Below are 26,086 nucleotides of genomic sequence, written 5' to 3' on the forward strand. Positions count from 1 at the left end.
GCATGTCTACTCAGAAGTAAGCAAGTTCAATGGAGCCTTTTCCCAGGTGAATGTACATAAAATGCATAGAACTGCAAATATTACTAGATCACCCAGCTATTTGAGTTGTTGCCTTGCTCTAACCTGGCACATCGCTCCCATCCCCCATTCTTCCAAAGGAAATTTGAGTGGAAAACACTGCATAATCCTTCCCCAAAATTCACAACTTCCTTCAGATGATTATTTACTGAGAAACATTAGGGTGATTCAGCCTTTCAGAACCAACTCTCTTGATTTCAAAATCTTTGAAAAGCCAGTTTTTTTATGTCTTGCAAGCAGCAGTCACTATTTTCAAATGCAGAACCAAAACACACTGTGGCAATTCAAATGTTTCCTTGAAGTTTTTTGGGCATACCCATCTTTGCCCACCCATTTTTCAAACTGGATATTTTAAACCTGCACTATCACTAAATTTGAAACGGGTACCAATGTTCTATCAATTCATCTCACAGTGTGACCCTTTTAAATAAATCGCTGTAATTGGTTCATTTACAGAAGGGAGTCTTCAGTCAAAGGGTGCTTCCAGATGGGGGTTTGCTGCACGATGGGTGCTCCACATGCATTTCTTTTTATTGTTTTGCAGCATTTTTTGTAGTCGAGATTTACCCTTTCTAGGAAAAATCAGGTACTGTTATTTTTTAAAAAACACCACTGTTGCTAATGCCACGTTTATGATATCTGAATAACCCAATTACAGCATTGCCTAGAAGCACCCTAAAGAGAGCATATTGAGTAAGCAACATGGTATTCCAGAATCAAGCTATAAGCAGGATGTGGGAAGCAGGTGAATCTCCTGGGCACACTTATTTTCCTCTTGAAATGCAGCTGCTGGGGGCTCTGATTCCTGTGCTGTATGACAGGGAAGCATAGCAGGCATAGGCAAACTTGGCCCTCCAGATGTTTTGGGACTACAACTCCCATCATCCCTAGCTAACAGGACCAGTGGTCAGGGATAGTGGGAGTTGTAGTCCCAAAACATCTAGCGGGCCAAGTTTGCCTATGCCTGTCCTATTTGATGGTCAGGGAGGCTTGTAGCACTTATTCCAGGCAGGCTCCCTTGGCGCACTTGCAGGCAGCCCCGAACATCTGAAGTTGCAAGTGTGGAAGGGAGGAGAGGAGCCGAATTAGGCGTGGACTGTTTACTTTCCATTCATTAATTTATATACCTCGCCTTTCTGCAACAGCACACGAAAGGCGGAACGAAAAAGGTGCCGAATAAGAGATGAACGATACAACCTCAAACCATGACCGAATGCACCCAAAAAACAAAAGCAACAAAATGCAGTTGAAAGCTAACAAGCCGCAGCTGTAAACGCAAGTAGCTCAACCCAAGACTGAGCATTTGGGGGTGGAGGGTGTTTCTCCTCCAGCTCCTCTTTCTCCCCCCAGCTTTAAACCCACCCCGCAACGGTGCTAAGGCAGGGAAGGCAGCCTGGACCTTGGCGTCGTTTTCTCCGTAGCATCATGGGGGGGGGGGATCGCGGGGGTCAGTAGGCGAGGCTGAAGCGCAGCGGGGAGAGGGGACTATGTCTTAATGGGGCGCGTTGCCCCTTTAAACGCCGCCCCTGCACCTCTCACTCCGACGCCCACATCCGCGTTGGGAGACACCCCCTACCACGACCCACGAAGAAAGAACAAGGCTCCCGGCTCCCTGCTGCAAGCGATCGGCCCCTGTAAGGCTGGTGGCTGCAGTGTCTTGGTTTCGGACATTTCTCTCCCACGCTCCTTCCGTGGGGGGGGGGGGCTTTCCTGGCTGTCTTCCAGCCACTGACCAGTCCAAAACCAGCTGAGCTTTTGCCACGCGTATCGTCCCCGCGGCTCAACCTCCCAGCCTGTGTCCACCCCAGGAAGGAATCGATCTCATTCTGAGCCCCTGGAGATTGAGAACCCCCACGCACCGTTTCTCTTTCCTGCAAAAAAGGGACTGTCATTGGGTTCTTTGGCCGACAGCACCGGCGCCCTCGGAGGAGGCCCCGAGGGGAAGAGCGAAGAGGGTCTTTCCTGCCAACCCTACCTGCCACTTGCCCTGTCGTGGCTGATTCTAGAGGACCCAGCTGTGTGGCTGGCAGCACCTAGTGTTGGTGATGGACCGGGACCATTGCCCGGCCACCTGGCCTCCCTCCCTCAAACACCCGGTAATTCAACATCGACTAGCCAGGATGGCTGCTGCCCATTGGGACGGGTAGGGCAGAAGGCAGGGAGCCCAACAGTAGGTGGCGCCAGAGCCAATGACAAGCAGAGCCAATTCATTCTAGTTTTGTCTCTCTCCTCCTCCCTGCTGAGTTTTGCAAAGGCAGCACTCAGACTAAGGAGGGGGAGGAAGCTGGCTGGCAGTGCCCCCCTCTGGACTAGTTGCAAATAAGAAGGCAGAGAGGTGGGGCAGGGTCCCATCAGCCCCCTTGGACCAGACTCCACTAGACTGTGTACCTCTAATGTCAGAGGCTTAACACTGCAAAATATGTCATTCAGATATCACAAAGGGGGCCATGGGCCACTTTTTTAAAAATAAAGAAACATTTTTTTAAAAAAAGGAAAAAACAACCACCGCCATCACTTAGCTCAAGTCTGCAACATAGTCCATACAAACAATGTCTGCATCAATTTAACACAAGCACTTCAAAAGCCAGACTATACAACATGTTGTCTATAATGTGGGGTGCCGATACAAAAACTCTCATCTGTAAGTCACATTACTGGCAAAAAATGGCAAAAAACTGCCCCACCTGCAATAATACATCTCTGCAGTATTGATTTCTACAGCCACAGCAGGCACTGCAACTGTCCAAGGGTTTGACTTTACCCCCAAAGGCACACTCCTCCATTGTTTCCCAGGAAAGAAGGATGCCAACCATATGGTTGTCCTGACTCATGGACTACCTTCTCAGGGGAGCCAGGTGGCTTTTCAGCTTTGTGGGAGGGGCTACCAGGAACTGAGTGGCAGGGACTTACCAAACTGCTTCTGCTTCTCCTCTCCTCCCCTTGAAGGGCAAGATGGTTCTCCAGGAGGGTTTTCCCTCCTGTGTGGCTGGCAGCCAGGGGAGGCCAGGGCAAGGTCACCGGAGGAGGAGGAGGACCAAGAAGGGCTTCCATGTGTGGTTGTTTGATGAAATGCTGGTGAAAACTTACACCAAGTGCTTACAGGATCAGCACCCTGGTGTATTGCTTTGCTGTTTCCCTGGCATCAGCCTACCTTCCCAGGTGTCATGGCAACCCTTGTGCCACGCTGCAGAGTCATGCACTTGCCTGCAGAAAGGTCATTAAAGACCCAAGCGACAGAGGACCTCTGTCTTCCTTGCTGAATGGTTTCTTCCTGTGTCCTGACCTTCTTGCTTTGAGTTGAAAGGCCAGCTATGGTGGCTGGTCAGTTACTGTGGAAACTTTCAGGGTGTAGGAGCTGGATCAGCCCTTTAAGAAGGAAGTATTCTACTTGCCAGTTTAGTGTTGAGCAATAGATATGAATTCCCAGGTGCAGCAGAACTACCACGTGGACTGTGAAGCTGCTGTTAACCATATGGTGAACCTGGAGCTCCATGCCAGTTACGTCTATCTTTCCATGGTACCTGCTTGCTTTTTTATCTCTCTTGTGCTTTGAGGGAGCACCACCAGAGAGAAGCCCCTTTGCCTTATGCATGTCAAATGGCCTCATGTGTGCCGTTGCAGGGGGCTGAGAGTTGTGTCACCCAAGTCTGTTTTAAGTGAACATTTCATGGGGCTGGTGCCAAAAGCATCACTCAGCAGTGGCTGGTGCTTGGTGGGATGGAAAGCAGGGAGGTCAGCAGCAGGTGGCGCTAGAGCGAATGTCAAGCAAAGCCAACAAACACTAGTTTTGTCCCTACCCTTCTCCTCCCTGTTGAGTTCTACAAGGGCAAGGAGGAGGAGGAGGAGGAAGCTGGCAAGCAGTGCCATAGCCTGGACTTGTTCCATGTCAGAAGGCAGGAAGGTGTGGGTAGTCTGAGAGCAGACCGAAGTTGGCGTGGCAGTGCTGCATTCACCCCCATGGACCAGATTCCACTGGCATGATAGCTGGTTGGATCTGGTCACACAGGAAGGCACAGAAGAGAGCCTGCAGACAGGCAGTGATTACCTGGAGCAACAAAGATATATGAAATCAGGGCCACTGTAGTCATCATGCAGCTACCCTCTCACTGGCATTGACTGTAAGCACATGGTGGCAGCGGGCATGTTGAGTGGGGGGCGGGTCCAGCAAGAGTTGGGGAATCTCCTCAACGTTGGTGTTGGCCCTGCCTGAAATCCAAACACTGTTTCTCCCATGAATCATATTTGCAACTCCCAACATTTTAAGCAAAGCTACTGTTGATCCCGGGTATGGCAGTTAGTGTCCCCTATTTCCTGTCACGGGTCAGGTCAAAGTGTAAAGGCTGAGCCATTTCCCTGGGCTGCTTTAGCATAACAGCCTTGTTAACAACAACAGATGCATCATAATAAAGACTGAACAGTTTTGCCAATATTGACATTGATTTATAATTCTTTAGATTTTAAGAGACCGGCTGGAATTGTCAGAAAATTCTAACACTTGCCAATGGAGTGTTCTCAGTGAATGGTCAAATTTCATGCTCTCTTCCATGTTTTAGCAGCAAAGAACTAAGAAAGCCGCCAGGCACCTTTGCCTAAACCTGATCCACAGATGGTTGAAACAGCAGCTGAATTGCTGTATAGTCCGCTTAATGGATGACTGGACTTTTTTGTTTTTCTCCCCCTCCCTGACCTCAGTACTACTACTTCAGCCGTGATGATGTTGCCCTCAAGCATGTAGCTACATTCTTGAAAGAGGAATCACTCAAGAAGAGGGGATATGCAGAGATGTTATTGAAATACCAGAACAAGCGAGGGGGGTGCATTGTTCTTCAAGACATTCAGGTGTGTGGTGTCTGCTTTCTTGATTAAAGTAGTCAGCAATTGAGGCAAACTAGTCCATTGCCTGTGGTGCCACAATCAGGACATCAGCCTCTGTTTGGTTTACCAGTGTCAGGATGTCTATCTATATGCTTGTATCTTTTATTTTATTTTGCTTTTTAAAATTAAAAAATAGTCTTTTCACATGGAATAAACATACTTTAAAATACAATAAACTAAGACAGCATCAGCAAATCTCTTGTTCCTTGGAAAAAGGTGTAACAGCAGCTTGAAGCTGGAACCACTACTTAGAACCCATTCATAATGTATTTTAAAGACTCTAATCCACTAGGTCTTTCCAGATGTTTCTGTGGGGCTGGGCAGATTGTCTTGACTGATGGTTACATCTCAAATGGGAGATGGATGGATTCTATATGTTGTAGAAGGATGAGGAACTTATATTGCCCTTGTCCTGGTTACAGACTACACCTGAGCACATACCATGAGTCTATTGTCAGGCCTGTTGCAGAGCACCAAAATTTAGCTATTTCTAAATAAGTGGCTACCAGCAACAGTGCCAACATTGCCCAATGAGATAAATGTTGATTTGATTCATTTATTATTCCTAGCAAGGCTAACAAAGGCGTTGGATTTATATTACAGATTAATCTGATTTCTTCAAAGACTGCTGACCAAAAGCAGAACACCTTGTCACGGCACCACCAAAGATGGATGATGTCTATCTATATGCTTGTTGATACTCCCAAAGAACTCCGATAGGAAATTAGGGCAAGGCCTGTCTTGCTAACCCAATTTGTCTTCGGCCTCTCCTTAACAGAAGCCGGAGCAGGATGAGTGGCAGTCCAGCCTTGAAGCCTTCCAGAGTGCCCTGCGGCTGGAAGGAAAGGTGAACCAAGGTCTCCTGGACTTACACAAGCTGGCTCTGGAGAAGGAGGATCCTCATGTATGTCACCCGTGGTTAGTGAGCAAAATTAAAATTAAAAAATGGGTAGACATTTGGAAAGAATGGAGGACCCTGAAAAGGCACTAAAAAGCTCATTCTAGTCACCTGGTGCCCTCTGGATTTTTGGAGTACAACTTCCACCAGCCTCCAGTCAGCATTGCCATGCAAGTCTGGGCTGATGGGAGTTGCAGCCCAAACCAACTGGAGGGCACCGGGTGGGTGAAGGCTACACTAGAATCTCTAAACAAAACATGTAGACCAGGAGCTGGCCCAACATTCAGAGACAGGCAGCCCCCTTGGAAAGACCATTTCATATTCTCAAATATTGGCTTCAGCCAATGACAGCTCAGGCAGAAGCCTTTCCCAGCCACACTATGATAATACACAAGATCACATTCATGAGTGAACTTGGGCCCTGGGCCCTTGAGCCTTTTAAAGCAGGTGCTTCACCCCTGAGCTATGAGCCCTCTGCTCGCAGCACTCGTCTTATCTAGTATCAAAGCCTTTGATCATTCAAAATCTCCTTTTTTTCTGAGCTAGCAGATCCCAGATGTGATGAGGATGATCTGGGTTGGGACTCACCACCAGTGACTGTTTCAAAAGAAAAGGAAGTGCAAGCCCTGAGCAATTCTTCTCCCCCCTTGCTTGCCTTCCCTGTGCAGCTGTGTCACTTTCTAAAGTCTCAGTTTTTGGAGGAACAAGTGGAGGCCATCAAGCAGTTGGCAGACCATCTATCTAACTTGAGGCGCTTGGGCGTGCCCCAGGATGGCTTGGGAGAGCACCTCTTTGACAAGCTCACCCTGGGGGCGTGCAGCTGAAATGGCAAAGGACATGTCCCAAATCAGCGGCTATTTGTTATACACGAAGCCCTTGCAATAAAACATGGATGCCAATTGAACCCAATCAGAAAGGGGTGTGTGTGTGTGACTTTTTTTGGGGGGGGGGTATGTGGGACCTGCAAGATAATGTTGCAGCACAGTGCTCCTTTTCAGGAGCCCAGCTAGCCATGTAACCATTATTTATTATTATTATTATTAATTAAATTTATATTCCACCCTATACCTGCACGTCTCTTGTTGGAAGTTTCTATTCATTACTTCTAATGCAATAATATTGCCAACCAATAAAACTACTATATGCACACAAGTATGAACTTACGTTTTGTAAAATGGATTTTATTTTTAAAAATAGTTCTTTTAAATTAAAACCAAGATTCTTATTTTTCTGTCATTTATGTAAATAGATGGGTGCCTACTTCAATCAATACCCCAATGACCTCACACAATTGTAGAGCTAAGTGGAACACATCAAAACTGAAATCACACACAAATTAACATAGAGTACCACTCTGTCTACACCTCTTATGATGCCTTCTCTTCTTATATGCAGCCATCATCAGCCTAATGCCCACCAGCTGTTTTGAACTACGAGGCCTATCAGCCTTAGCCCGCAAGGCCATGCTAGCTGAGACTGATGGGCATTGATGAAGGCTGCTGTCTAGAAATATTTTGTACCCTCTCCTGACAAAAAATGCTGGATTTGTATCATGGTGCAAAGGGATGGCCCAGTGTAAAACACCTGCCACCAAGCTATGCTCCTCTGCGAGCCCCATGAAACAAATGCTGCTTATAGGAGACTGGGACCCGTTGCTTCAATCCCAAGGTGTGTGTGTGTGTTAAGTCTGCAATTCAAGTTATGTGTGTGTGTTCATATAGATTGTCAAAAACAAATGCTGCTCTTCGGGGGGGGGGCAATTGTTTGTGTGCTCTGTTCCTTTCCTTTCCTCTTTCCTTTCAGTGGAGACATAATAGCTCTGATCTTTAACTGTGGTTAAGGCATTGGGAGTGTGGCATCGACTGTGAGGCTCCCTTTTCCCCAGCATGCATGAATTCCCTTCTCCATCCCATGGTTTAGTTTAACCAGCAGCAGTTGGTGAGGCAGTGCAGGTGGGGTATCTTGGTTCTCCTGGCCTGCCAACACAGCAGGTTGCTGTGGAGAGGGGAGGACTGAGGCACAGGGAGCTTGGATCCACTGCCATGTGCCACACCAGATCAATCTCCCCACACCTCACCCTTTGATAAGCACCAGCAAACTGCTGTTAGGAAGCCAGCCAAGCAAAAGTGCCTCACCAGCCACTACAGCTCTAACCATAGGGTAGTGCAGACACCCCCAAACTCGGCCCTCCAAATGTTTTGGGACTACAACTCCCATCATCCCTAGCTAACAGGACCAGTGGTCAGGGATGATGGGAATTGTAGTTCCAAAACATCTGGAGGGCCAAGTTTGGGGGTGCCTGGTGTAGTGTAATGTCTGAAGCAGCATTAATCAGGAAAGCTAACCAGGATTTCTTTTGTAACCCTGTTCTGGAACAACCTATCTGCTAGGGCAAACCATACTGTTGTTGGTGGGAACTAACACATGAACAGGAGAAGAGGAAGCCTGAGAGGCAGGCTTCTGTCATCTCCTAACCGTGGTTGAAGGTGACTGGGAACATTGTGACAGCATCAGACTACTGTTTCAAATGGCTTTGTAAGGGGAGATGATTTAGGCTAATTTCCAGGCAACTTCTCACTGGAGGAAAGCAGCATTTTATGGTGGGTATTTTACAATGGGCTATAAATGACAAAAGAAGCAATAGAAGAGGTAGTATTATTAAGACAGACGAGAGTGAATAGTCTTAAATCCCTGTATTTCCTGTCACTAAAGAATATTAGTCTCCCACCAGAGTAGATAAGGAATTAGAATCCAGCATTTAAAAACCACATTATAGGCTGCAGTACCAGATCATGCTTGGGCTTGTAATCAACACATGCACACCATCTTTTCAATGCTTCCTGCTTGATGCATCAGCCTCAGTAACACACCAGAGCTGGACATTCCTCGGGAGTTTTCTATTTAAGCTGCTACATCCAACCTGATGCTCCTCACCACTTTGGTTCATTTAGCCCTCTGCCGATTCATTTCCAGGAGGACAAACACTTCGATTAGGATGTACAGCACTTCTGGTAGATAAACCAGGGTGATGCAGTTTTTTGTGGTACTTTGTTTAGATATCAATAATGACAAAGACCTCAGGCGTTTCATCCTCATGAATCTGCATTGCTGAATAGGTTATAGCTTTGACCTCTGTGCCCTGCGAGGGAAGAAAAAAGAAAATTTGAGTCTATGAACAGGAGTCTAGGAGCTCAGCTGCACAATGATAGGCAGAATCTCTGGTAGGTCTAAGAATACATGAATGGAAGGGGTGATTTGTTAGTTAAGCCTGATTTATTTCTGGGCCTCTAGTACTCAGGAAGGAAAATGACAACATTCATAACATACCTGGGGATGCTTGGGCAAAGAGAACTCTTCTCCCCACCTTAAAGAGGGAAAAAGGGTAATGATTATTACAAGGTTACTGAATTATGTCACAGTGCAGGAAACCCCTCTGGTCATTTTATGAAAGACACGCGGAACAATGATGAATGTTGAGGAAAAGAGGAGGCCATTCTGGCACCCCTAGCAGCCAGAATGATTTCCCACCCAAGAACGTAGAGAGCTATGGCATACAAGGCTCTCAACTCCAGTTCCCAAATGGTCCATACCCAGGAGACAGTGCAGGGATCCATTGGAGGAACACTGTCCCACATGCTGAAGTGTGAATCAGGAATTAAGAAGGCCAAGACAGCTCCTGGCATCTTCAAAGGCCTCCATTTCTTCTTCAGAACCAGGGATTAGTTTGAGCCCTTACAGCAAAGCAACATTGCTGAAGTGGAAACATGCATTCTCTTTAAAGAAAGAAAACTCTTCGCTGTCTCCATCCAAGAAGGATCCTGGAGGAGCCCATGGTGAGAGTCAGTGGGGAACTAAAAAGGCTCCTGGCACATGCAAAAGGACACCTGGTACACACTCTATGGAAACTTTCACACAGAGCCAACATGTCTTGACTCTCTGGCATTTCCATCAACATTTTTAAATGGCATGATTCCACTTAACTCACCCAATAGATCTTATTCTGAATCTTATTCGGTCAATGTGGAGCACTTTAACTTCCTACAAAATGGGGGAGGGGAACAAACATATAATTAGTTGATTTCAAACAATTAAAGACTTTCACATAGCTCTAGTAATAACTGGAAAAGGTACCAGGTATTTCAGTTCCTTGCAGAAAAATAAATCCCAACCATCCACACAACCTCAAGGCATATGAAAAGCAAGACATTTCAGAAGTCAAAGGAGCTTCTCTTTCAGTCTGTATAACAATTTCTTTCTCCCCATTCTAGCATCTTCAACTTCTCCTATAATCTAACTAGTTTTGCAAAGAATATCCAGAACTTCGATCCATAAACTGTAAGCACATTGCAGAGGAACTTTGAGGAACATCATTGTCCATTCTTTTCTGTTGTTGGCTATCAAGCCTGGAGAAGACTTCTGTGAAAGTTGAACGCTGGCTCCCTGCTTTATGATTACAGTTGATGCTAATAAGGACAGTACAGTAATGTTCCTCTTTACATTTTCTCCTTAGTTTCTTGATGCTACCTCAGAAATTAATGGATTCAGGCAGAATGGATTCAATACCTTGGCAATGCAACAACATGTGACCAAACTGTGACACTGTGCAGAACACATTCCAATAATCGAGAAATATCTCAACACTGTAAGGAGGAAGAAAGCAAACACTCACCCTGGGAATGAAAAACTCATTGGCGCTGAATTTATAAAGCCACTCATCCAGAAAGTGGAAGAGGAGAGACAGCATGTCATGTCCTGTTGGAGAGAAGCGGGGTGGGTGGGGGTGTGGAGACATATTGGGAGCTTTAAGGTGCAGGACTCCCTCCAACCCCAGTATGTGTGGCAAGCCTTCCTAATGACAGACAGATGTCAGTGTAGGCTCAAACTCCCACTCAATTCCCCTTGCACCACAGATCATGGCTCAGCACGAGATCAGAGAGCCAACCCTTGCGTGGGGACCGATAGGACACCTCATGAACCATGAACTGTATCTTTAGGCGTCAGGCAAAAATGTTTTTCTATAACCAGGCCTTCAGCTTGGGCCAATTAACATTCTATGTCTTTTTTAATGTGTTTGTGGAAGGGGCGCGCACGTTATTGGTTTGCTTTTGTTTTTATTATGTATTTTGTGTTCTAATTTTGTATTTTTATGCAGTGAACTGTCCTGTGATCTTTGGATGAAGGGTGGTACACAAATTTAATAAAAAAAAGAAAAAACAAATAAATGTCATGGGTTTTTTTTGTTGCTCTGCTTGCCTCTGAGACTGAACATCATCTGGATAGCTCAGTTAGTTAAAGCTTATGCTGATAATGCCAAGGCTGCAGGTTTGATCCCCGTAAGGGACAGGTGCATATTCTTGCATTGCAGGGGAGTTGGACTAAATGGTCCTGAGGGTCCCTTCCAGCTCTATGACTCTATAATTCAAATTCTATGATTTGAAGCTGAACTTTCTGCTTGCCTGTTTCCTGCTTGCAAAAGCATCACCATTTATACTTACAGGCCTGCTATGCTAAGTTTAAGCAGTCCAATTTCAGTGAATCCTGAATAAGCACAGGCCTCAAACTATAGGGTGTTACTCTGTTATAAATGTGTTTGGGAAACAGCAAGTGACAGTTATGCTGGCAAAATAGTAAAGACAATCATTTGCCACTGTGTCTATTAATCTGTACTGCTGTAGTTCTCAAAGCATCACCTTACCCTCTGCTTCCACCTCTACTGTGTCCAGAGGTTCAACCGTCTCTGTATCCGTCATGTACCCAAACATGGCCATGGCGCATTGTTCAAATGCTTCTTCCAAGGTATCTCCCCAGGCATGCAACCTAAAAACACACACACACACATTACAGGGCAGTAGTTATAAGCAAAAGATGAGAATGTACAAAGGAGAAACTTGCACTTAATGTAGGAAAGACCAGTTGGCTCCACTTCTAACAAGTTCACTATTTGCAGTTTAAGAATTGTCCATTCTCCACATATAGTAGTCACCCTTGAAAACTTTGTACTTGGAATTTATGAATTCCTAGCTCCATCCTCTGCACAACTAGGAACTTTCTTTGTAGGTGGAACATAGAGCAGCAGGAACACCCAGCACACAATAGAAGGTGTGCAGCATCAATCCCCGCTTCCCCATATTTGTTGCTGTTGGAGCTTTCAAGAATTGTGCTAAAATATGAGCATTGTGGGAATGGGGGGCCTGTGAGAGGTAATCTGCTGCAGATTCTAAGAAATCTGGCTTGCCATTTCTTGCACTTGGCACTTTTTGGGGTGTTTTTTCTTATTACCATAGAGTGATAGCAAAAATCCAAAACAGCCTTGTGCTTAAATACAGAAGCCATGACAAGAAGACATAACAACAAAACTCTAGGCATACATCTCGTTTAGAGGAGTTATAGATGGCACACCATCCAACCTACTTCACTCTATAGCAGACAAAAACTGCTCATGAGTTAATTATATATGTTGCCATACTTCCCAGCTCTTGGCACTTTTGATGAACTGGATGTTGGTTATATTATTATATGGAAAGGCAATATACAAATTGAAAATACTGACAACACTGTTCCCCCATTGAAATCCCTGAGGCTTTTGGGTTTTCTCATATAACCCCATCTATTGGGATAATGCAAGATACCTTTGAAGAAAAGCTGTTGATTCAAGAGGTAGAATGTCTGCTTTGCACAGAAAAGGTCCAGATTTCAATTCCTGGCACCTCTTGGGAAAGCCAGGGAAAGTCTTTCTCTGAAACCCTGGAGAGCTGCTGCCAGTCAATAATCGTAGATGCACCTTAGCTTAATGGACCAAAAATCTGACTCAGCAGAGGACAGCTAACCCTGTTCCATGTACCTGGGCAGATTTTATCTAAGCAGCACACTTGTGCTTGTTTATACAGAAAAGGTCAGATGTGGTAACATCAGCAATGGGGAGAATAACTGGTGAAATATGGTATTAGCAGGGTGGGAAAGTACATGCATTATGCAACTGAGGAATATTTCCCCCTTAAAAGATTATTTGGGTCATTTTGCTTTTGCTTTTTTTTTTTGGCCTTCTCATTGTCTGTTAGATTGTAAGCTTATAAATAAATACTTACTGCACATCAGCAGTATGATCCAGATCTAAATAGGGATTAAAAATATGAAAAAATATGAAGCTACCTGGGGCAACTTAAAATAGTTTATTCAATTAAAAAAAGAAAAAAGAAAAAAACATATCTAAAAGACCAAGATAGGGAGAATAAGCAGTCAGAACAAGAATATTCCAAGCACAGTAAATTCATTTACACGTACAGCATAACAATACATCGCAAGAAGCTGACCCTTCTAGAGTGAGGTCAGGGGGTGTAGCAGGTTCGTGTCACCAAAAAGAAAGTTAAGACAAAGTGAACTGCACAGAAGTATATTAAGCCCTCCACAGCAAGCAGTCTCAGATTTTATTTTCGAGAGCAAAACTTCGCCTTGTCTGCCAAGTTTCAACACGCTCTCCCAGTGGCGTAGCGTGGGGGGTGCAGGGGGGGCCGGCCGCACCGGGCGCAACTTCTGGGCTTAGGGCAAATCCACGGGTTAGGGGGCGCAAATCACTTGCCTTGCCCCGGGTGCTGACAACCCACGCTACGCCACTGCGCTCTCCTAGCCTAGGAAACAGCAACGCTTTACAGGAGGGCAAAACCTTCAGCATGCTGGACAAACCCCAAAGTGACATTCTGGGTCCAAATAAATAGCATTGCCTTGCTAAAGATTTTGGTTTTTTTCCTCCTACAGACCCAACAGAGCTACGCTGTTTATGGGTGTGCGGAGCCAACGTTGTTGCTCCAATCCGTCCCCCCCCCCCCCACTTCTCTCTCCGGGGCGCAATACAAGACTCCGGAGAAGAATCCCACCCAGCAACGCCCTGCAGCCTGTACCCGGCACCCTCTTCCCCTCCCCGGTTCAAGATGTACAGGCACTCGGTTTGTGGAAACTCTGGAGCTGAGCCCAGCGCTGCATTTCCACCAAAGAACTATAAATCCACGCACAGACTAAGACCTCTCAGGAATACACTCACATTCATACTTCTTATTGAGAGGCGGGTACTTCGTCTTAACGATTTTCTGGTCCTCTGTCAAGTTGTAGTCCCGGTAGTTATCTGCCATGGCTTGCCGCTTTTGCCATGCAAAATTCAATTCACTTCCTCCTCTTAGGACAGAAGAGACGAAAGATGGCCTCCTTCCTGCCTAAAGCATGTCAGCCGCAGTCAAGCCCACATTTAAAGGAACAGTTCCCTTCATTATAGATCTATCTGTATCATATTTGTATATCTGTATCCATGCTGCTTTATTAGTACTTCCCCCTCCCCTGAAAAGCGGCAATTTGAAATTTTGTGCTTTTAATTCTTAGACCTACACATCGACCTGGCAAAAAGACAATTAAACAAGATACTCCCTTTTCCTGAGCTATAATTGCCGTTTTTAAACGAAACATTCAAACCAGGGCTCCTGTGTGTCCTTCAACAGCTGAATCCTGTCAAGCAGAAATTCATTAGGAGAAGCTTTTCCTGGCATATATGCCAATGCAAGGGCAGTGAAAGCTTCACCTGCTGGATATCTGCCTGGCCTTATACAGCTGCGAAAGGCAAAAGAGTGGCCTAAGAAGAAGATAGTTGACAATCCTTTGGTTCTTTTTTTATTATTATTGCTGGCGTAGTAACGGTGCCATAATTTTAAGGTTGGCATGTGTATATTAATTTTATTCAGTACGCTTTCATTCCACGCTCCCAGAACCATAGAGTGGAGTACAGGATTCTTCCCTTCACAACTTGGTTATCACCACTGTAAAATAGGCAAGGCTGAGTGATGGGGACTGGCACACCATCACTTAAAGGGAATTTGGACCTGGGTATCATCAGTCCTCGTTTGACACTAACTGCTGGAACAAAGCAGTGCACAATGGATGATCACTCTTTTTTTTTAATAAATAAAAATATATTAAGAAATATGCTACATGCTTTAGGCAAATCATGTTCTTCTCACTCTTTCGGTTAATCTCATATTGGAAGTATTTCCTCTGTTTTAATGTGATTATAACAAGCCCCACAGTATGCAATGGGCCTTACTCCCTGGATGATGTGTATATAAGTGTTTACTCACACCCAATTATATATAATGTAACAAATACAATTAGACCACTTTGCTTTTGTGTTGGCATATAAAGGGCAGGGATAAATACACAAAGCACCTGACAACATTTATTTTGTTTCTATGTGCCAAAGCACTTGTGAAGTTGGGCATTTTATGATGTTAGCCGCTTTGAGCCCAGCCTTGGCCGGGGAGGGCGGGATACAAATAAAAATGTATTATTATTATTTTGATTGTTACTCCCATTTTACAGGTGGGAGTGCGGAAGCAGCCACATTTACCTCAAAAGCCAATAACATTCAGTAGATTTTTTCAGCTATCACATTTCCTTAATCTCAGCCCAAAAGGCAATGTTTGCTTCTCCAATAGATTCGTACAACCACCCGTTTCGCAAGAGCGGCCTAGCAACTCTCAGGCCGCCTAACCAAAAACAAAATGGCGGCCCCTACGGAAGCTTCGGCAAGCCACTGCCCTTCTTCCGCAACGACGAAACGGGAGAAGGGAGGGGTGGAGAGAGCGCGTGCGCCATCCTTCCCTCAGCGAGCACGCCCACTCAGCCCCGCCCCTCCTCCCCCATTCCCGCCGTCGTGATTCGCCGAGAAGATCGCGGCGGCTGGGTCTGCGATTGGACAGAGTTGGCGCGAACCCGTCTCGCGCGCCACTGCCGTTCTGAAGTGAATTGTGAAGGGGGGGAAAGGAGGAGAACTACGACGACTCAGGAAACAATAGAGGAGCGCTCAGCAGCCCAGCGCGGGTAGCACGAGGCGCCTAGTGAAGGGCGGGCTGAGTCCTGAGGTAAACTAGGAAGGCCGCGACGTCGCCGGCGCTCCCGAAGAGAGTCGGAATCATGGCGGATAAAGAAGGTGAGCGGAGCGGGCGCTGCTGAGGCGGGAGACTCGACTAGGCCTCACTCCCCCCCTTCCCCCTCCCTTTCCGGCCTCTGCGCGGGCCCTGGCAGAAAAGCGCCTCGTCCAATCCCCGCGCCTGCTTCCCCGGCCCTGCCCCCTTTCCGTGGGAGCCGCCCAATGGGGCGCTCCTCCCTCCTTTCCTGGCACCTTCCCTCCCGCCCCCTCCTCTTCCCTCGCCTCCTTCGTGGTTCTCGGGTTCTTTGCGTGGAGCTGCTTTGTAATGAGGCGGGGAGGGCTGCAGGATGGCTCAGGTGGGCTTTTCGCAAGGGCGGCTCGCCGGCCTCTCAACCCCCCTCCCCCCCCCATGGGCCTCGAACAAACTGCGGCGGTTCCGCTGGCGCCGCTTCTCCAGCCGGGGAGGGAGACGCTCGCGAGGCGGAGGAGGAGGAGAAGAATTGGGGCGCGGGAGGGGTTCCACCGCCTCGTAAATTTCTGCTTCTGGGGTGGTGGTTATGTAGCATCATGTGTAGAATGTTCCTTTTTCTCCACGGGGCCCAGGGCTGCGTACATGGCTTCCTTCCCCTCGCCACTTCCCCCGCCCCCGCTTTAGATTCTCAGCAACCTGTGAGGTACATTAGGTTGGCGAGAGGGGGGGGGGAGAGTGTGTCTTAAAGGCACAGAGCCCTAGAAAAGAAAGAGAACGATGCCATTTATTTACACACTTCTTTTTTGTGTTCCAAACAGCCTAGATGGGTTGTTCTGTTTTTAAGAAGTGCTCTTCTTTAGAGAAGGAAGTGAGCAGATTTCCACGTTGCTGATTTTTTGTTTTTTAAACTAGAACTCTGAGATACACCTGAAGCCAGATTCAAGCTAGTGTCTAGGGGGAAAGAGGCACAATGCACAGTTAAATAAGAACATGCATAATCCAGGGATTCGTTTCAGTAACAGAAGTTAAGCTTGCGTCCTTCAGCAAGCCACTGCCTACCCAGCCCCCAACTTCTTTTGTTTAATAGTGCCATTTAGTGAGGGGAACCTTTTTCATTCTTGTCATTGCTCAGATTTTGAGAGTAAGAAGTGCTTGCTGCAAATTGTCCAGAGGTCACTCCTCTATTTTCTGTTTAGCCTTGTTTTAGCAGTGTTCAAATTGCCTCAGTTTTGTTACCTAAGTAGTCAGTACAAAAGCCCTGTAAAGTAGATCTTGCTCCTCTTGCAGGTGGGAGGTTGAGAATACAGTAGTTTGTCTAAAGCCATTAATTGACTTAATGATATTATAAATGAACTTTGTGTGGAGGTGGTTCCCAATGTGTTGGCATCAGTCTTTCTAGAGACACAATGGAGTGTGTCTCCAGGGGTGAAGTCAAACATTGAGGGGTGCAAACCTGTGCAGTGTGTATGGAGGTCCTGGGCTGCCCAGAGGTCAAGATCCCTGTCCTGGCCTTGCTGATGTGGTCCAAAGGAAATCCGAGCAATATGTTTGGCATCAACTTGGCTGCAGGAGTTGCCAGAAAGAGGTGCACAACTTACAGTTCAGCAATCCTTACAGCCACATCGTAGGAGTTATCTCTTAGCTGCATATTACAAGTTGGGGGCTGATAAATGCTGCTTAGAGAATTCCTGCCTAATTTTGAATCACAGATTTCCTATCTGAGGTCTTACATAACTGCTGCTTTGCAATAGAATTTAACTTCTTGTTGCTGTTCAGATGTTAGTTTGAAAAAAACTAAAGCACAGTAGAATAGTAGCTCTGATGCTCTTTAGGAGAAAGCTTTTTTCTATCCTGTTTGAAGGAAAGTGAATGCAGCATTGCATGAGTTTACTTGTAAACTATGTTATGATGCAACTGACAAACATGACTTACTTAGTGAAAATGATTGCTGCTGGCATAGAAAAACAATACCATGTTTAACAGTGCATGATTATGTAGAAGTAAGTTCATTTGTGCCTAATGGGACGTATTCCCAAGGAAGTAAGCATAAGGTTGCAGCCATGGGTGATCTTGCTGGCCTGCTATGCTCCCTCAGTGATTAATCAGGGTGACACAGTTTGGGGCATGGAATAAATTCCTGAGTACAGAAGATGTGAATATCTTCCTCTCTACCCTAAATTCTAAATATATTTTGCTGGAGAGCTATGGTATGTGCCCATAAGGTTTTTAGGTTTATTTACCAGCATTCATTAATGCATTCTTTTCTTATAATTATCAGCTGCCTTTGATGATGCTGTGGAGGAGCGAGTGATCAATGAAGAATATAAAATATGGAAAAAGAACACTCCATTTCTCTATGATCTTGTAATGACCCATGCTTTGGAATGGCCCAGCTTGACTGCTCAATGGCTTCCTGATGTAACCAGGTAACACACATGACTGCAGCATAAACACTCATTTAGTTGATATAGGCCTATGCAACATAGAGGCTTACTTTTGAGTAAACATCCATAGGACTATGCCTGCATTTCTTTAGTATATGAACAAGTTTGTTAAACTAAGTAAGGGCCAGTTTGTGCACACCAACATTAAATCAGGAAATTTATAACTGTAGCTTCTTTTCTTGTTCAATCTAAGAAACTGGTTAACAGCTTTGGAACAAGCCATAATATTATATCAACTTCAAACCCCGGTTTAGTATATTGGCTTCTGAAGCTGGAAACTATAGTTAATTGGATGTATTGGTTTAGTTGTGGCAGAGGGAGGAGCAAAGAAGTTGAGCATTTCTGACTGATAAACAGATGCATGATGGAATGCAGCCAGCATGTTAGCTTTGAATTTGAGTGTCCCAGAAAGGCAATAAATATTTTAACATTTGCTACATTGTTTTCCTGCTTGCAATGTTTCATATTGTTGGGTAAGGAAAACCAGCAACTCTAGTAACAGTTTCTGTAGTAGTAGAAAGGGAAATTCACATTGACTCTATCGGTGTTCCTAACATTCATGCCAGTGACCCTAACGAGGAGTCAGTCCAAGTAAACAAACGCCCTTTGACCTCATTGTTCCATTGTTTTTTTATGGCATTGTAGACCTGAAGGCAAAGACTTCAGTATTCACCGGCTAGTTCTTGGGACCCATACCTCTGATGAACAAAATCACCTTGTGATAGCCAGCGTGCAGCTCCCTAATGATGATGCACAGTTTGATGCCTCACACTATGATAGTGAGAAGGGAGGTAAGAGAACAAAATGGGAAAGAAGAGTGGGTTTCTTCCTGAATCTTCCAGATGTTTTATCTTATTAGGTTAACAAGGCACAGATCTTGGGGAGGACTGTTGGTGTTAGGCTAAGATAAAAAACTAAACCAATAAATGGCCCAGTGACACTTTGGTTTCCAGGATGTATTTTATGTCCAGAAAATTGGATATACATTAAACAGTGCAACTTAGTAGATGAAGTACTTGTCTGAAATTGAAGTCTTGCTGTTGCAGGAATTATGTTTCAACATCTGGTTGATTAGCAATATGTTGGCTTACTGCTGTCTTGAACTTTTTTGCTTAATGGGCGATATAACACGTTACAGAGTGTTAATATGATATGTCAGCAGTGTTGTACCGATTTAAATATATCTTGATTGATATATAAAGCTTTCTAAAATCATATTGCTTAAAGATACTTTGGGATATTGTTTTCCAAATGTAAACAAAGACATACTGTATTCAAAAAATGTCTTTTTTTAGTTCCATAATGTCCATATGGCATAGATTCTTGGTTTTAATTGGTTTATTTTCTAGTATGATTGACTTGAAACATGTAGCTATTATAAAAATGCCTTATTTATTTTCAGAGTTTGGAGGATTTGGCTCTGTTAGTGGGAAAATTGAAATTGAAATAAAAATTAACCATGAAGGAGAAGTGAATAGAGCACGCTACATGCCCCAGAATCCTTGCATTATTGCCACAAAGACTCCATCCAGTGATGTACTTGTTTTTGATTATACCAAGCATCCATCTAAACCAGGTATTTGTCTGTTGTCATATCTGAACCTTGCTCCTTTTATATATGTACTTTGGGGATAAAATAAATTGACAGGCCTTGTTGATTCTAAGTACTGTACTGAGGAGATTATTTTTAAAGTGTGGGAAGCTGCTTCTTTTCTCATTTGTTGTATATTAATGTATGCTTTGTTTACTGCCATTTAATTTAGTTTTGTTGGTTGAATCTAGGCTAGGAATGTATAGCAGGAAAATTAATGGTGTTCAGGATACAGAGACTGCTCTTTAGTTGTTTACCACAGTTGCTGGTCTCAGAACTGCCTCAGAAAGCAAGACACTTTCAAGTGAGGCTATACTAATCTGATTTCATGCTGGAACAGAATTTAAGAGTCATGTTTTCAGATAATTTATTAAGATTTGTGATGGACAAGCATAGTTTGAAAAACTTGAAAGCAGAACCAAGAAGTCTTTCGCCAGAGTGCTTTTTGAATCATCCCCAATCTCCTTTAAATGAAAGAAGAGGATGCTGGAGACTTTTAAAAGTACTATTAAAGACTGCTTTAAAGCAGCCCCTGTGGTGCCATTTCTACTATAAGCCAAGGAGAAGATCTGACCATATGTTTTAAGTGCTTAATTTATCTTTGTTTGCTATTTTATAATACTGCATGAATAACACAAGCAATAACCCTATCTCCTTTGCAGACCCTTCTGGTGAGTGTAATCCAGATCTACGTCTTCGTGGGCATCAAAAAGAAGGCTATGGTTTGTCTTGGAATCCAAACCTTAGTGGTCATCTGCTTAGTGCATCTGATGATCATGTGAGTATTGTATGCTTAGTTAGTCCAGGTATACATAATGTACATATCTGCCAAATGAATGTTTATTATGTTAATGTATTTTCCCATTTTATCTCTTTAAGACCATTTGCTTGTGGGACATAAGTGCTGTTCCAAAGGAAGGGAAAGTGGTGGATGCGAAGACTATCTTTACAGGCCATACAGCTGTGGTGGAAGACGTTTCCTGGCATTTGCTGCATGAATCTCTCTTTGGATCTGTTGCTGATGATCAGAAACTTATGATGTAAGCAAAGTTATATATTTTGTTCACATTGAATTATTTTTCCTTGAATTCTCTTTAAAAGTTGGAGGGATAGGCTCTTATTAATAGTTACACTTGCAATTAGTGTGTGTTAATTGGTCCATCAAAGGTGTTTCTTATCTTAAATTTCGTTTTTTACAGTTGGGACACCCGGTCAAACAACACTTCCAAGCCAAGCCATTCGGTGGATGCTCACACTGCTGAAGTGAACTGTCTGTCTTTCAATCCTTATAGCGAGTTCATCTTGGCCACGGGATCAGCTGATAAGGTGTCTGTCCAGAATTCGCAGAAAACATTGTCTAATCCATAGTTGCAGAATTAAGGGGATTGTTATACTGTAGAAGAGTATGTGTTGTGTTGAATGGTCCTAGTCTGTGGGGCTGTGGGCTGTGTACAGTACAATAAAGGAATATTCTTATTTATTAATTATGCTCTGGTTTTCCTGGCCAGACTGTTGCATTATGGGATCTGCGAAACCTGAAACTGAAGTTGCACTCCTTTGAGTCACACAAAGATGAAATATTCCAGGTAAGCTCACATAATATGTGACATCATTTTCTGATCATTTGACAACATGGCTGCTCTTAAAAGGGTATTTGATTTTTCCTTCTCAGAATTGGCCTTACTATTAAAGTTTCAGACCAACTATTGACAGGTTTGCTCATCTCTGTGTTAGTTCAGTTAGAAAACTTACAGCAGATATGTTGATTTTTCTGCTTGTGGAAAAAGCATGCTTGTGGAAAAAGCATGCTTTGTGGAAAAAGCATGTTTCTGCTTGTGGAAAAAGCATGTTTCTGATGTTTCTTAAGTGACTGACTTGGCTGACAGAAAAAAACATTGGCAGTTACAAAGAGAGGGTTAGAATACCAGAATAAGTGTAGGACAAGGTTACTTATTTGATGACTCAGAGTACTAATTTTCTTCATTTGTTTTGGTGATAAAGTATGCATCAGTAAAGTGCAAGTAATGACTAATAAAGACATTTGGAGACTTTTTGATTTCCCTAAATGCATCCCATTTGATGCATTGCACTTATTCCCGGGGTGGAAAATATAACTAATAGGTCTGGTGATACATCTTAAAGACTTGGGTGGTTTGATGATATACTAGCTTTATGTGGTGCTTCTAGAATTTAAAGTACGTGCAACTCACTATTTACGTGGGGGTTGTGTTTTGAGGCACCACTTGTGTCAGTGAAATCGTGTATCTTTGAAACACAATTGAAAAAGCCGGCAAACTCCTCATACTGTTCTGCCCTTTTTGTGGCTTTTCGGGTCACTTCCAGGTTTGACGTGTATGCACAGTCGTGTACATATTGAACACACATAAATGGGGTACGCCTCTCCATAATTTGGTTTCCAAATACAGACTGCTCAAAGGAGCAGAATGCTGGCAGCCTGTTAGTCTGCTGTTGAGAAAGGTGCACTGGTGCTGATTTACTGCCAGACCAGGTTCAAGATTCTTGTGTTAATTCACAAAGCCCTAAACAGCTTTGGCCCAGAGTACCTTAAGGACTATCTGATCTTTTGTTCTCCACCTCAGATCCTCTGATGCTGCATGTATGCAGATTCCCCAAGCCCTTGAGGTTCCATTGGCTTCCAATAGGGACTGAGCCTTAAATGTGGCAGGCCTTGCCCTGCCCTGTGAAACTCCCTACCTGTAGATATTCAGCAGGACCCATCCCTGCCTTCTTTCAGACATTTTCTGAAAACTGCTGTCGAAACAGACCGTCACAATATGATACTGTATTTTTCTTTAAACCAACCAGTATCTACTGAGTTTTTAAATTATGTTTTATAGATTGATTTAATTGCATTTTATATGTTGTAGGCCACCTTGTTATATTTTATGAAAGAGCGGATTAAACATTTTCAAATAATTAAAGCATGTTTAGCTTTCTGGTCATTGTGATTGATGGTATCCCTCCTCTGCTCAACTAATTGTGTAGCATATTTTAACTGTGAGCAGTTTTCAAGAGCAGAATAATAAATAGGGATATTAAAGTGGTTGGCTGGCATAAATGAACAGTTATTGTTTGATATACTGTGTAAGAACAATAAAAATTGCATCAAAACTGTGATAGATACTAAGGCAAAATGTTCCATCTCATCCTAATTGATGCAGGTTCAGTGGTCACCACATAATGAAACCATTCTGGCTTCCAGTGGTACCGATCGCAGACTGAATGTCTGGGATTTAAGGTAAGCCTCAGATGTGTGTAGTGTTGTGGAAATGCTGAGTTCACCAGAAGTGCTTTTTGTGTGTGTCTAATTACTGTCTTCTTTTTCAGTAAAATTGGAGAAGAGCAGTCTCCCGAAGATGCAGAGGATGGCCCACCTGAGCTGTTGGTAAGTGAGAGTATTGGTGTTGCCGCCAATTCTCCCCCCACTCCCCAAGAAAAAATGAGGTTTTATGTCTTTGTTTGGGCTTGGTCAGCTGGTGAGAGGCTGGCACTTGTGTATACCATCCTTGATCAGAGTTGAGTAGTCCTAATGTGGTGTTTCATTCTGCTTTGCATGTACTCTTCCTTCCATGAACTATTTTTCAGCTTCCTGAGTGGCAGCTTCTTCCTGACACTCCCAGCTGATGTGTGAATGAGATGCTTTCTGAGTCCAGGATACTTTCTGTGACTCTTCTTCCATCTCAAACCCCCTCCCCCCAGCTGTGGATGAATTAAGCCCTGCAGTTGAGAGAGGGAGGGGGGAAAATAGAATTAAAAACGGATTAGCTCAATTGTGGAGTTAATACTTCATTGTATTTTAGACCTAGGTTTGGATTTTTATTTTAAATTTTGCCTTACTGATACTCCAGCCTTTATTGAAGATTTGGGGGTTTTATGTTGGTAATCTACTATGGGTATCTATGATATGATTCACACATAAGAATTGTAACCCTGTTCTTGAAATATGTATTCTGTATTGCAATTGTGTACTTAAATAACTGTCTTATTCTCAATGTTAGTTTATTCATGGTGGTCACACTGCAAAGATATCTGACTTCTCCTGGAATCCAAATGAACCCTGGGTAATTTGTTCAGTATCAGAAGACAATATCATGCAAGTCTGGCAAATGGTAAGTACTTGGTTGATTATTTGATGGGAAAGTGAATCGAAAACTGTGTGCACAGAGCACCCATAAGATGCATATACCGTAGATTCCGGCGTATTAGGCGACTGGGCGTATTAGACGACCCCCCCAAATTGGCAGCTGCAATTTGGGGGTTCATCTTATAAGCCCAGTTGCCTAACACGCTGGGCAGCTCTGTGCCAGGAGAAAGCCGCCCGGCGCGGAGCCGAGCCAGCCGCCCGAGCCAGCCAGCAGCCAGGGGCGGATACCCGGCGTATAAGACAACCCCTGATTTTTTAACCTCTTTTTTGAGGTTAAAAAGTCGTCTTATACGCCGGAATTTATGGTAATTTCAAACTGTAGAAGGAAGTCTGTCTTCTTAATAAATATTTGGCAGAATAATGACTGAATCCTTGTGTCTGACAAAGGTATTGAATTTGCTATGTGCTGGAAGTTACTTAGGGTAAAGTTTGTCATTGTAGTGTTTAGATTGTGCCCTTAGAATAGGAATTTGCTTAACTGTCAGATTGATACTTCTGTCTAATTCTTCATTCCTCTCTCTCTGTATAGGCAGAGAACATATATAATGATGAAGATCCTGAAGGAAGTGTGGATCCAGAAGGGCAAGGCTCTTAGATACTTGACCCCTTCAATCCTTGCTGTTTGTTTCCTGTTGTTGTCCTCTCCCTGCCCTGTTCTCCTAAGTTTCTTGAGATTGTCAGCTGTGCCGTTTTGCGAGAGACAAACACATGCACTGTGCATTCAACAGCCCATCTGTAGATATTATCCATCAGCCTTGCTTCTAACTCAGAAAGTGAACTGTTGCTGTTGAAAGTTGAACCTGACTTGAGCTAGCATCACACAGTGGCTTCTTGGTTGACAATTTTTCACCTAAAAACTCATTGATTGAGAGCTGGTGTACACAGCCTGCTACAAGAAATTTTAATATAAACTATGCCTGAATTGTTTCAGTACAAGCGTTGGTAAGATCTGAATGTTTTCTACTGAGGGGAATTTTAGAGTAGAAGCTTCTCTCTATTTTATTTTTATTGGTCCCTCCTGATAAAAGAATATGTTTAGAGCTTTAGCTCTAGTCTTGTTTCAGATACAGATAAATCCAGTGCAGGGTCACCTATTCTTAACTTTGTTTCTAGCTGCTGTCCTTGATTAGAGTAAGTCGGTCTGTCCAGATAATGCCTGAGTTTTCTTCATAATACTTTGGTCCTTCTATCCTTTTCTGATGGGGCAACTTAGGATGTGGATATGAATATGGTAGTCACCTATAACTGCACATTACTTTGCCCTCTTGTGTGTTTCTTGAACTGTGTTCTATTATCTTTCCTTTCTGTGGTTTTTTTTTTAACTGGGGGGACCACCAAGTTATGAAAGTGTTTGTTTTCAGCTGATATATGTAATAAAGACTGATATAAAGAATGATTACATGATATTTCACCTTGTATCAGCACATCTCCTGTGAGGGTGAACTGTTCCACCAGCAGCCCATTTAACTTTCCATGAACCATACAAGTGCTTCAGATTAAATAAATTTGGTTTTCTATGTGGGATGTGATTGTCTTTTCTTTTTAAAAAAATCAACACTTTTAAGTTTTCTGGAACCAAAGTGGCGGCTTAATTGTGCGGCTTCTAAATTGTTAATGAAGCACAGTTACGCTAAAGAACGGAATGATATATTATGAAGTTGAAATCTTGAAATACGTGGAAATCACTTTGCAACTGGCAATGAGAGTATGATGTAAAATGGCAGAACTTGCTGCTGCCTGTGTTTTGAGGAGGGTTGAGAGTGGTGAGCTGCCTGTTGAAAGAACCAATTTGATATGATCTGCTAAAATAATACAATAAGCTGGCCACCGGAAAGCACTGGTGGGTATGTATCATTTAGTAGTTTGAGGCTGGAGATGTTTAGGTAACTCCTTTCCAGTTTAAAGTTTATTCCTACAGGTCTCTCTGGTTCTTGTTTCAAACTGGATTTCCTTTGCCAGCTGAACTCTGTCTGAAATACCCTCCACCCTGGGCTGGATGTCAGAACCTCTCAGTTTTCATTCCCACCCAGCAGTTCTTGCTTGAAGGCATTCAGTAACCTTGTCATTTTTTTCCACCTACCTGATACTGTTGAGATGCAGAAGGAAGGCTTGTGCCCAAATCTCCCGACACTGTAGGCCTAACTTTGTACTTTGGCT

At 43.9% G+C, this 26,086-nt stretch overlaps 3 protein-coding genes across 7 annotated transcripts; 2 read left to right on the top strand and 1 right to left on the bottom strand.

The window, feature by feature from the left end:
- The first annotated feature begins 3,313 nt into the window (after positions 1-3,313).
- Positions 3,314-6,767, top strand: LOC309346573 (ferritin heavy chain A-like). 2 transcript variants are annotated; one of them, XM_081870451.1, is made up of 4 exons: positions 3,314-3,595; positions 4,771-4,917; positions 5,732-5,857; positions 6,398-6,530. In XM_081870451.1, the coding sequence occupies exons 1-4, from the start codon at positions 3,494-3,496 to the stop codon at positions 6,446-6,448; spliced, it is 426 nt and encodes a 141-aa protein (XP_081726577.1). In that variant the 5' UTR covers positions 3,314-3,493; the 3' UTR covers positions 6,449-6,530. The 2 variants fall into 2 exon arrangements, with proteins under 2 accessions (XP_081726577.1, XP_081726576.1); XM_081870450.1 differs by having other exon boundaries at positions 3,317-3,595; positions 6,520-6,767.
- A 239-nt stretch (positions 6,768-7,006) lies between these two features.
- ZBTB8OS (zinc finger and BTB domain containing 8 opposite strand) lies at positions 7,007-14,345 on the bottom strand. 3 transcript variants are annotated; one of them, XM_081870456.1, is made up of 7 exons: positions 13,887-14,341; positions 12,937-12,961; positions 11,547-11,668; positions 10,521-10,603; positions 9,837-9,889; positions 9,179-9,215; positions 7,007-8,990 (listed from the first exon to the last, which is right to left on the bottom strand). In XM_081870456.1, exons 1-7 carry the CDS (start codon positions 13,972-13,974, stop codon positions 8,904-8,906), a joined length of 495 nt encoding a protein of 164 aa, XP_081726582.1. In that variant the 5' UTR covers positions 13,975-14,341; the 3' UTR covers positions 7,007-8,903. The 3 variants fall into 3 exon arrangements, with proteins under 3 accessions (XP_081726582.1, XP_081726583.1, XP_081726584.1); XM_081870457.1 differs by lacking the exon at positions 12,937-12,961 and having other exon boundaries at positions 13,887-14,345; XM_081870458.1 differs by lacking the exons at positions 12,937-12,961; positions 13,887-14,341 and adding an exon at positions 12,481-12,898.
- Positions 14,346-15,537: 1,192 nt separating this feature from the next.
- On the top strand, positions 15,538-25,446 carry RBBP4 (RB binding protein 4, chromatin remodeling factor). Of its 2 annotated transcripts, none has more exons than XM_081870417.1 (12): positions 15,538-15,818; positions 18,008-18,155; positions 18,819-18,964; positions 19,576-19,749; positions 20,427-20,542; positions 20,644-20,804; positions 20,964-21,090; positions 21,273-21,350; positions 22,947-23,023; positions 23,113-23,170; positions 23,784-23,894; positions 24,459-25,446. In XM_081870417.1, exons 1-12 carry the CDS (start codon positions 15,803-15,805, stop codon positions 24,522-24,524), a joined length of 1,278 nt encoding a protein of 425 aa, XP_081726543.1. In that variant the 5' UTR covers positions 15,538-15,802; the 3' UTR covers positions 24,525-25,446. The 2 variants fall into 2 exon arrangements, with proteins under 2 accessions (XP_081726543.1, XP_081726542.1); XM_081870416.1 differs by lacking the exon at positions 15,538-15,818 and adding an exon at positions 15,959-16,114.
- The last annotated feature ends 640 nt before the right edge of the window (positions 25,447-26,086 follow it).

Source organism: Podarcis erhardii (genome assembly GCF_964252035.2).
Source record: "Podarcis erhardii genome assembly, chromosome: 7".
NCBI lineage: Eukaryota > Metazoa > Chordata > Lepidosauria > Squamata > Lacertidae > Podarcis > Podarcis erhardii.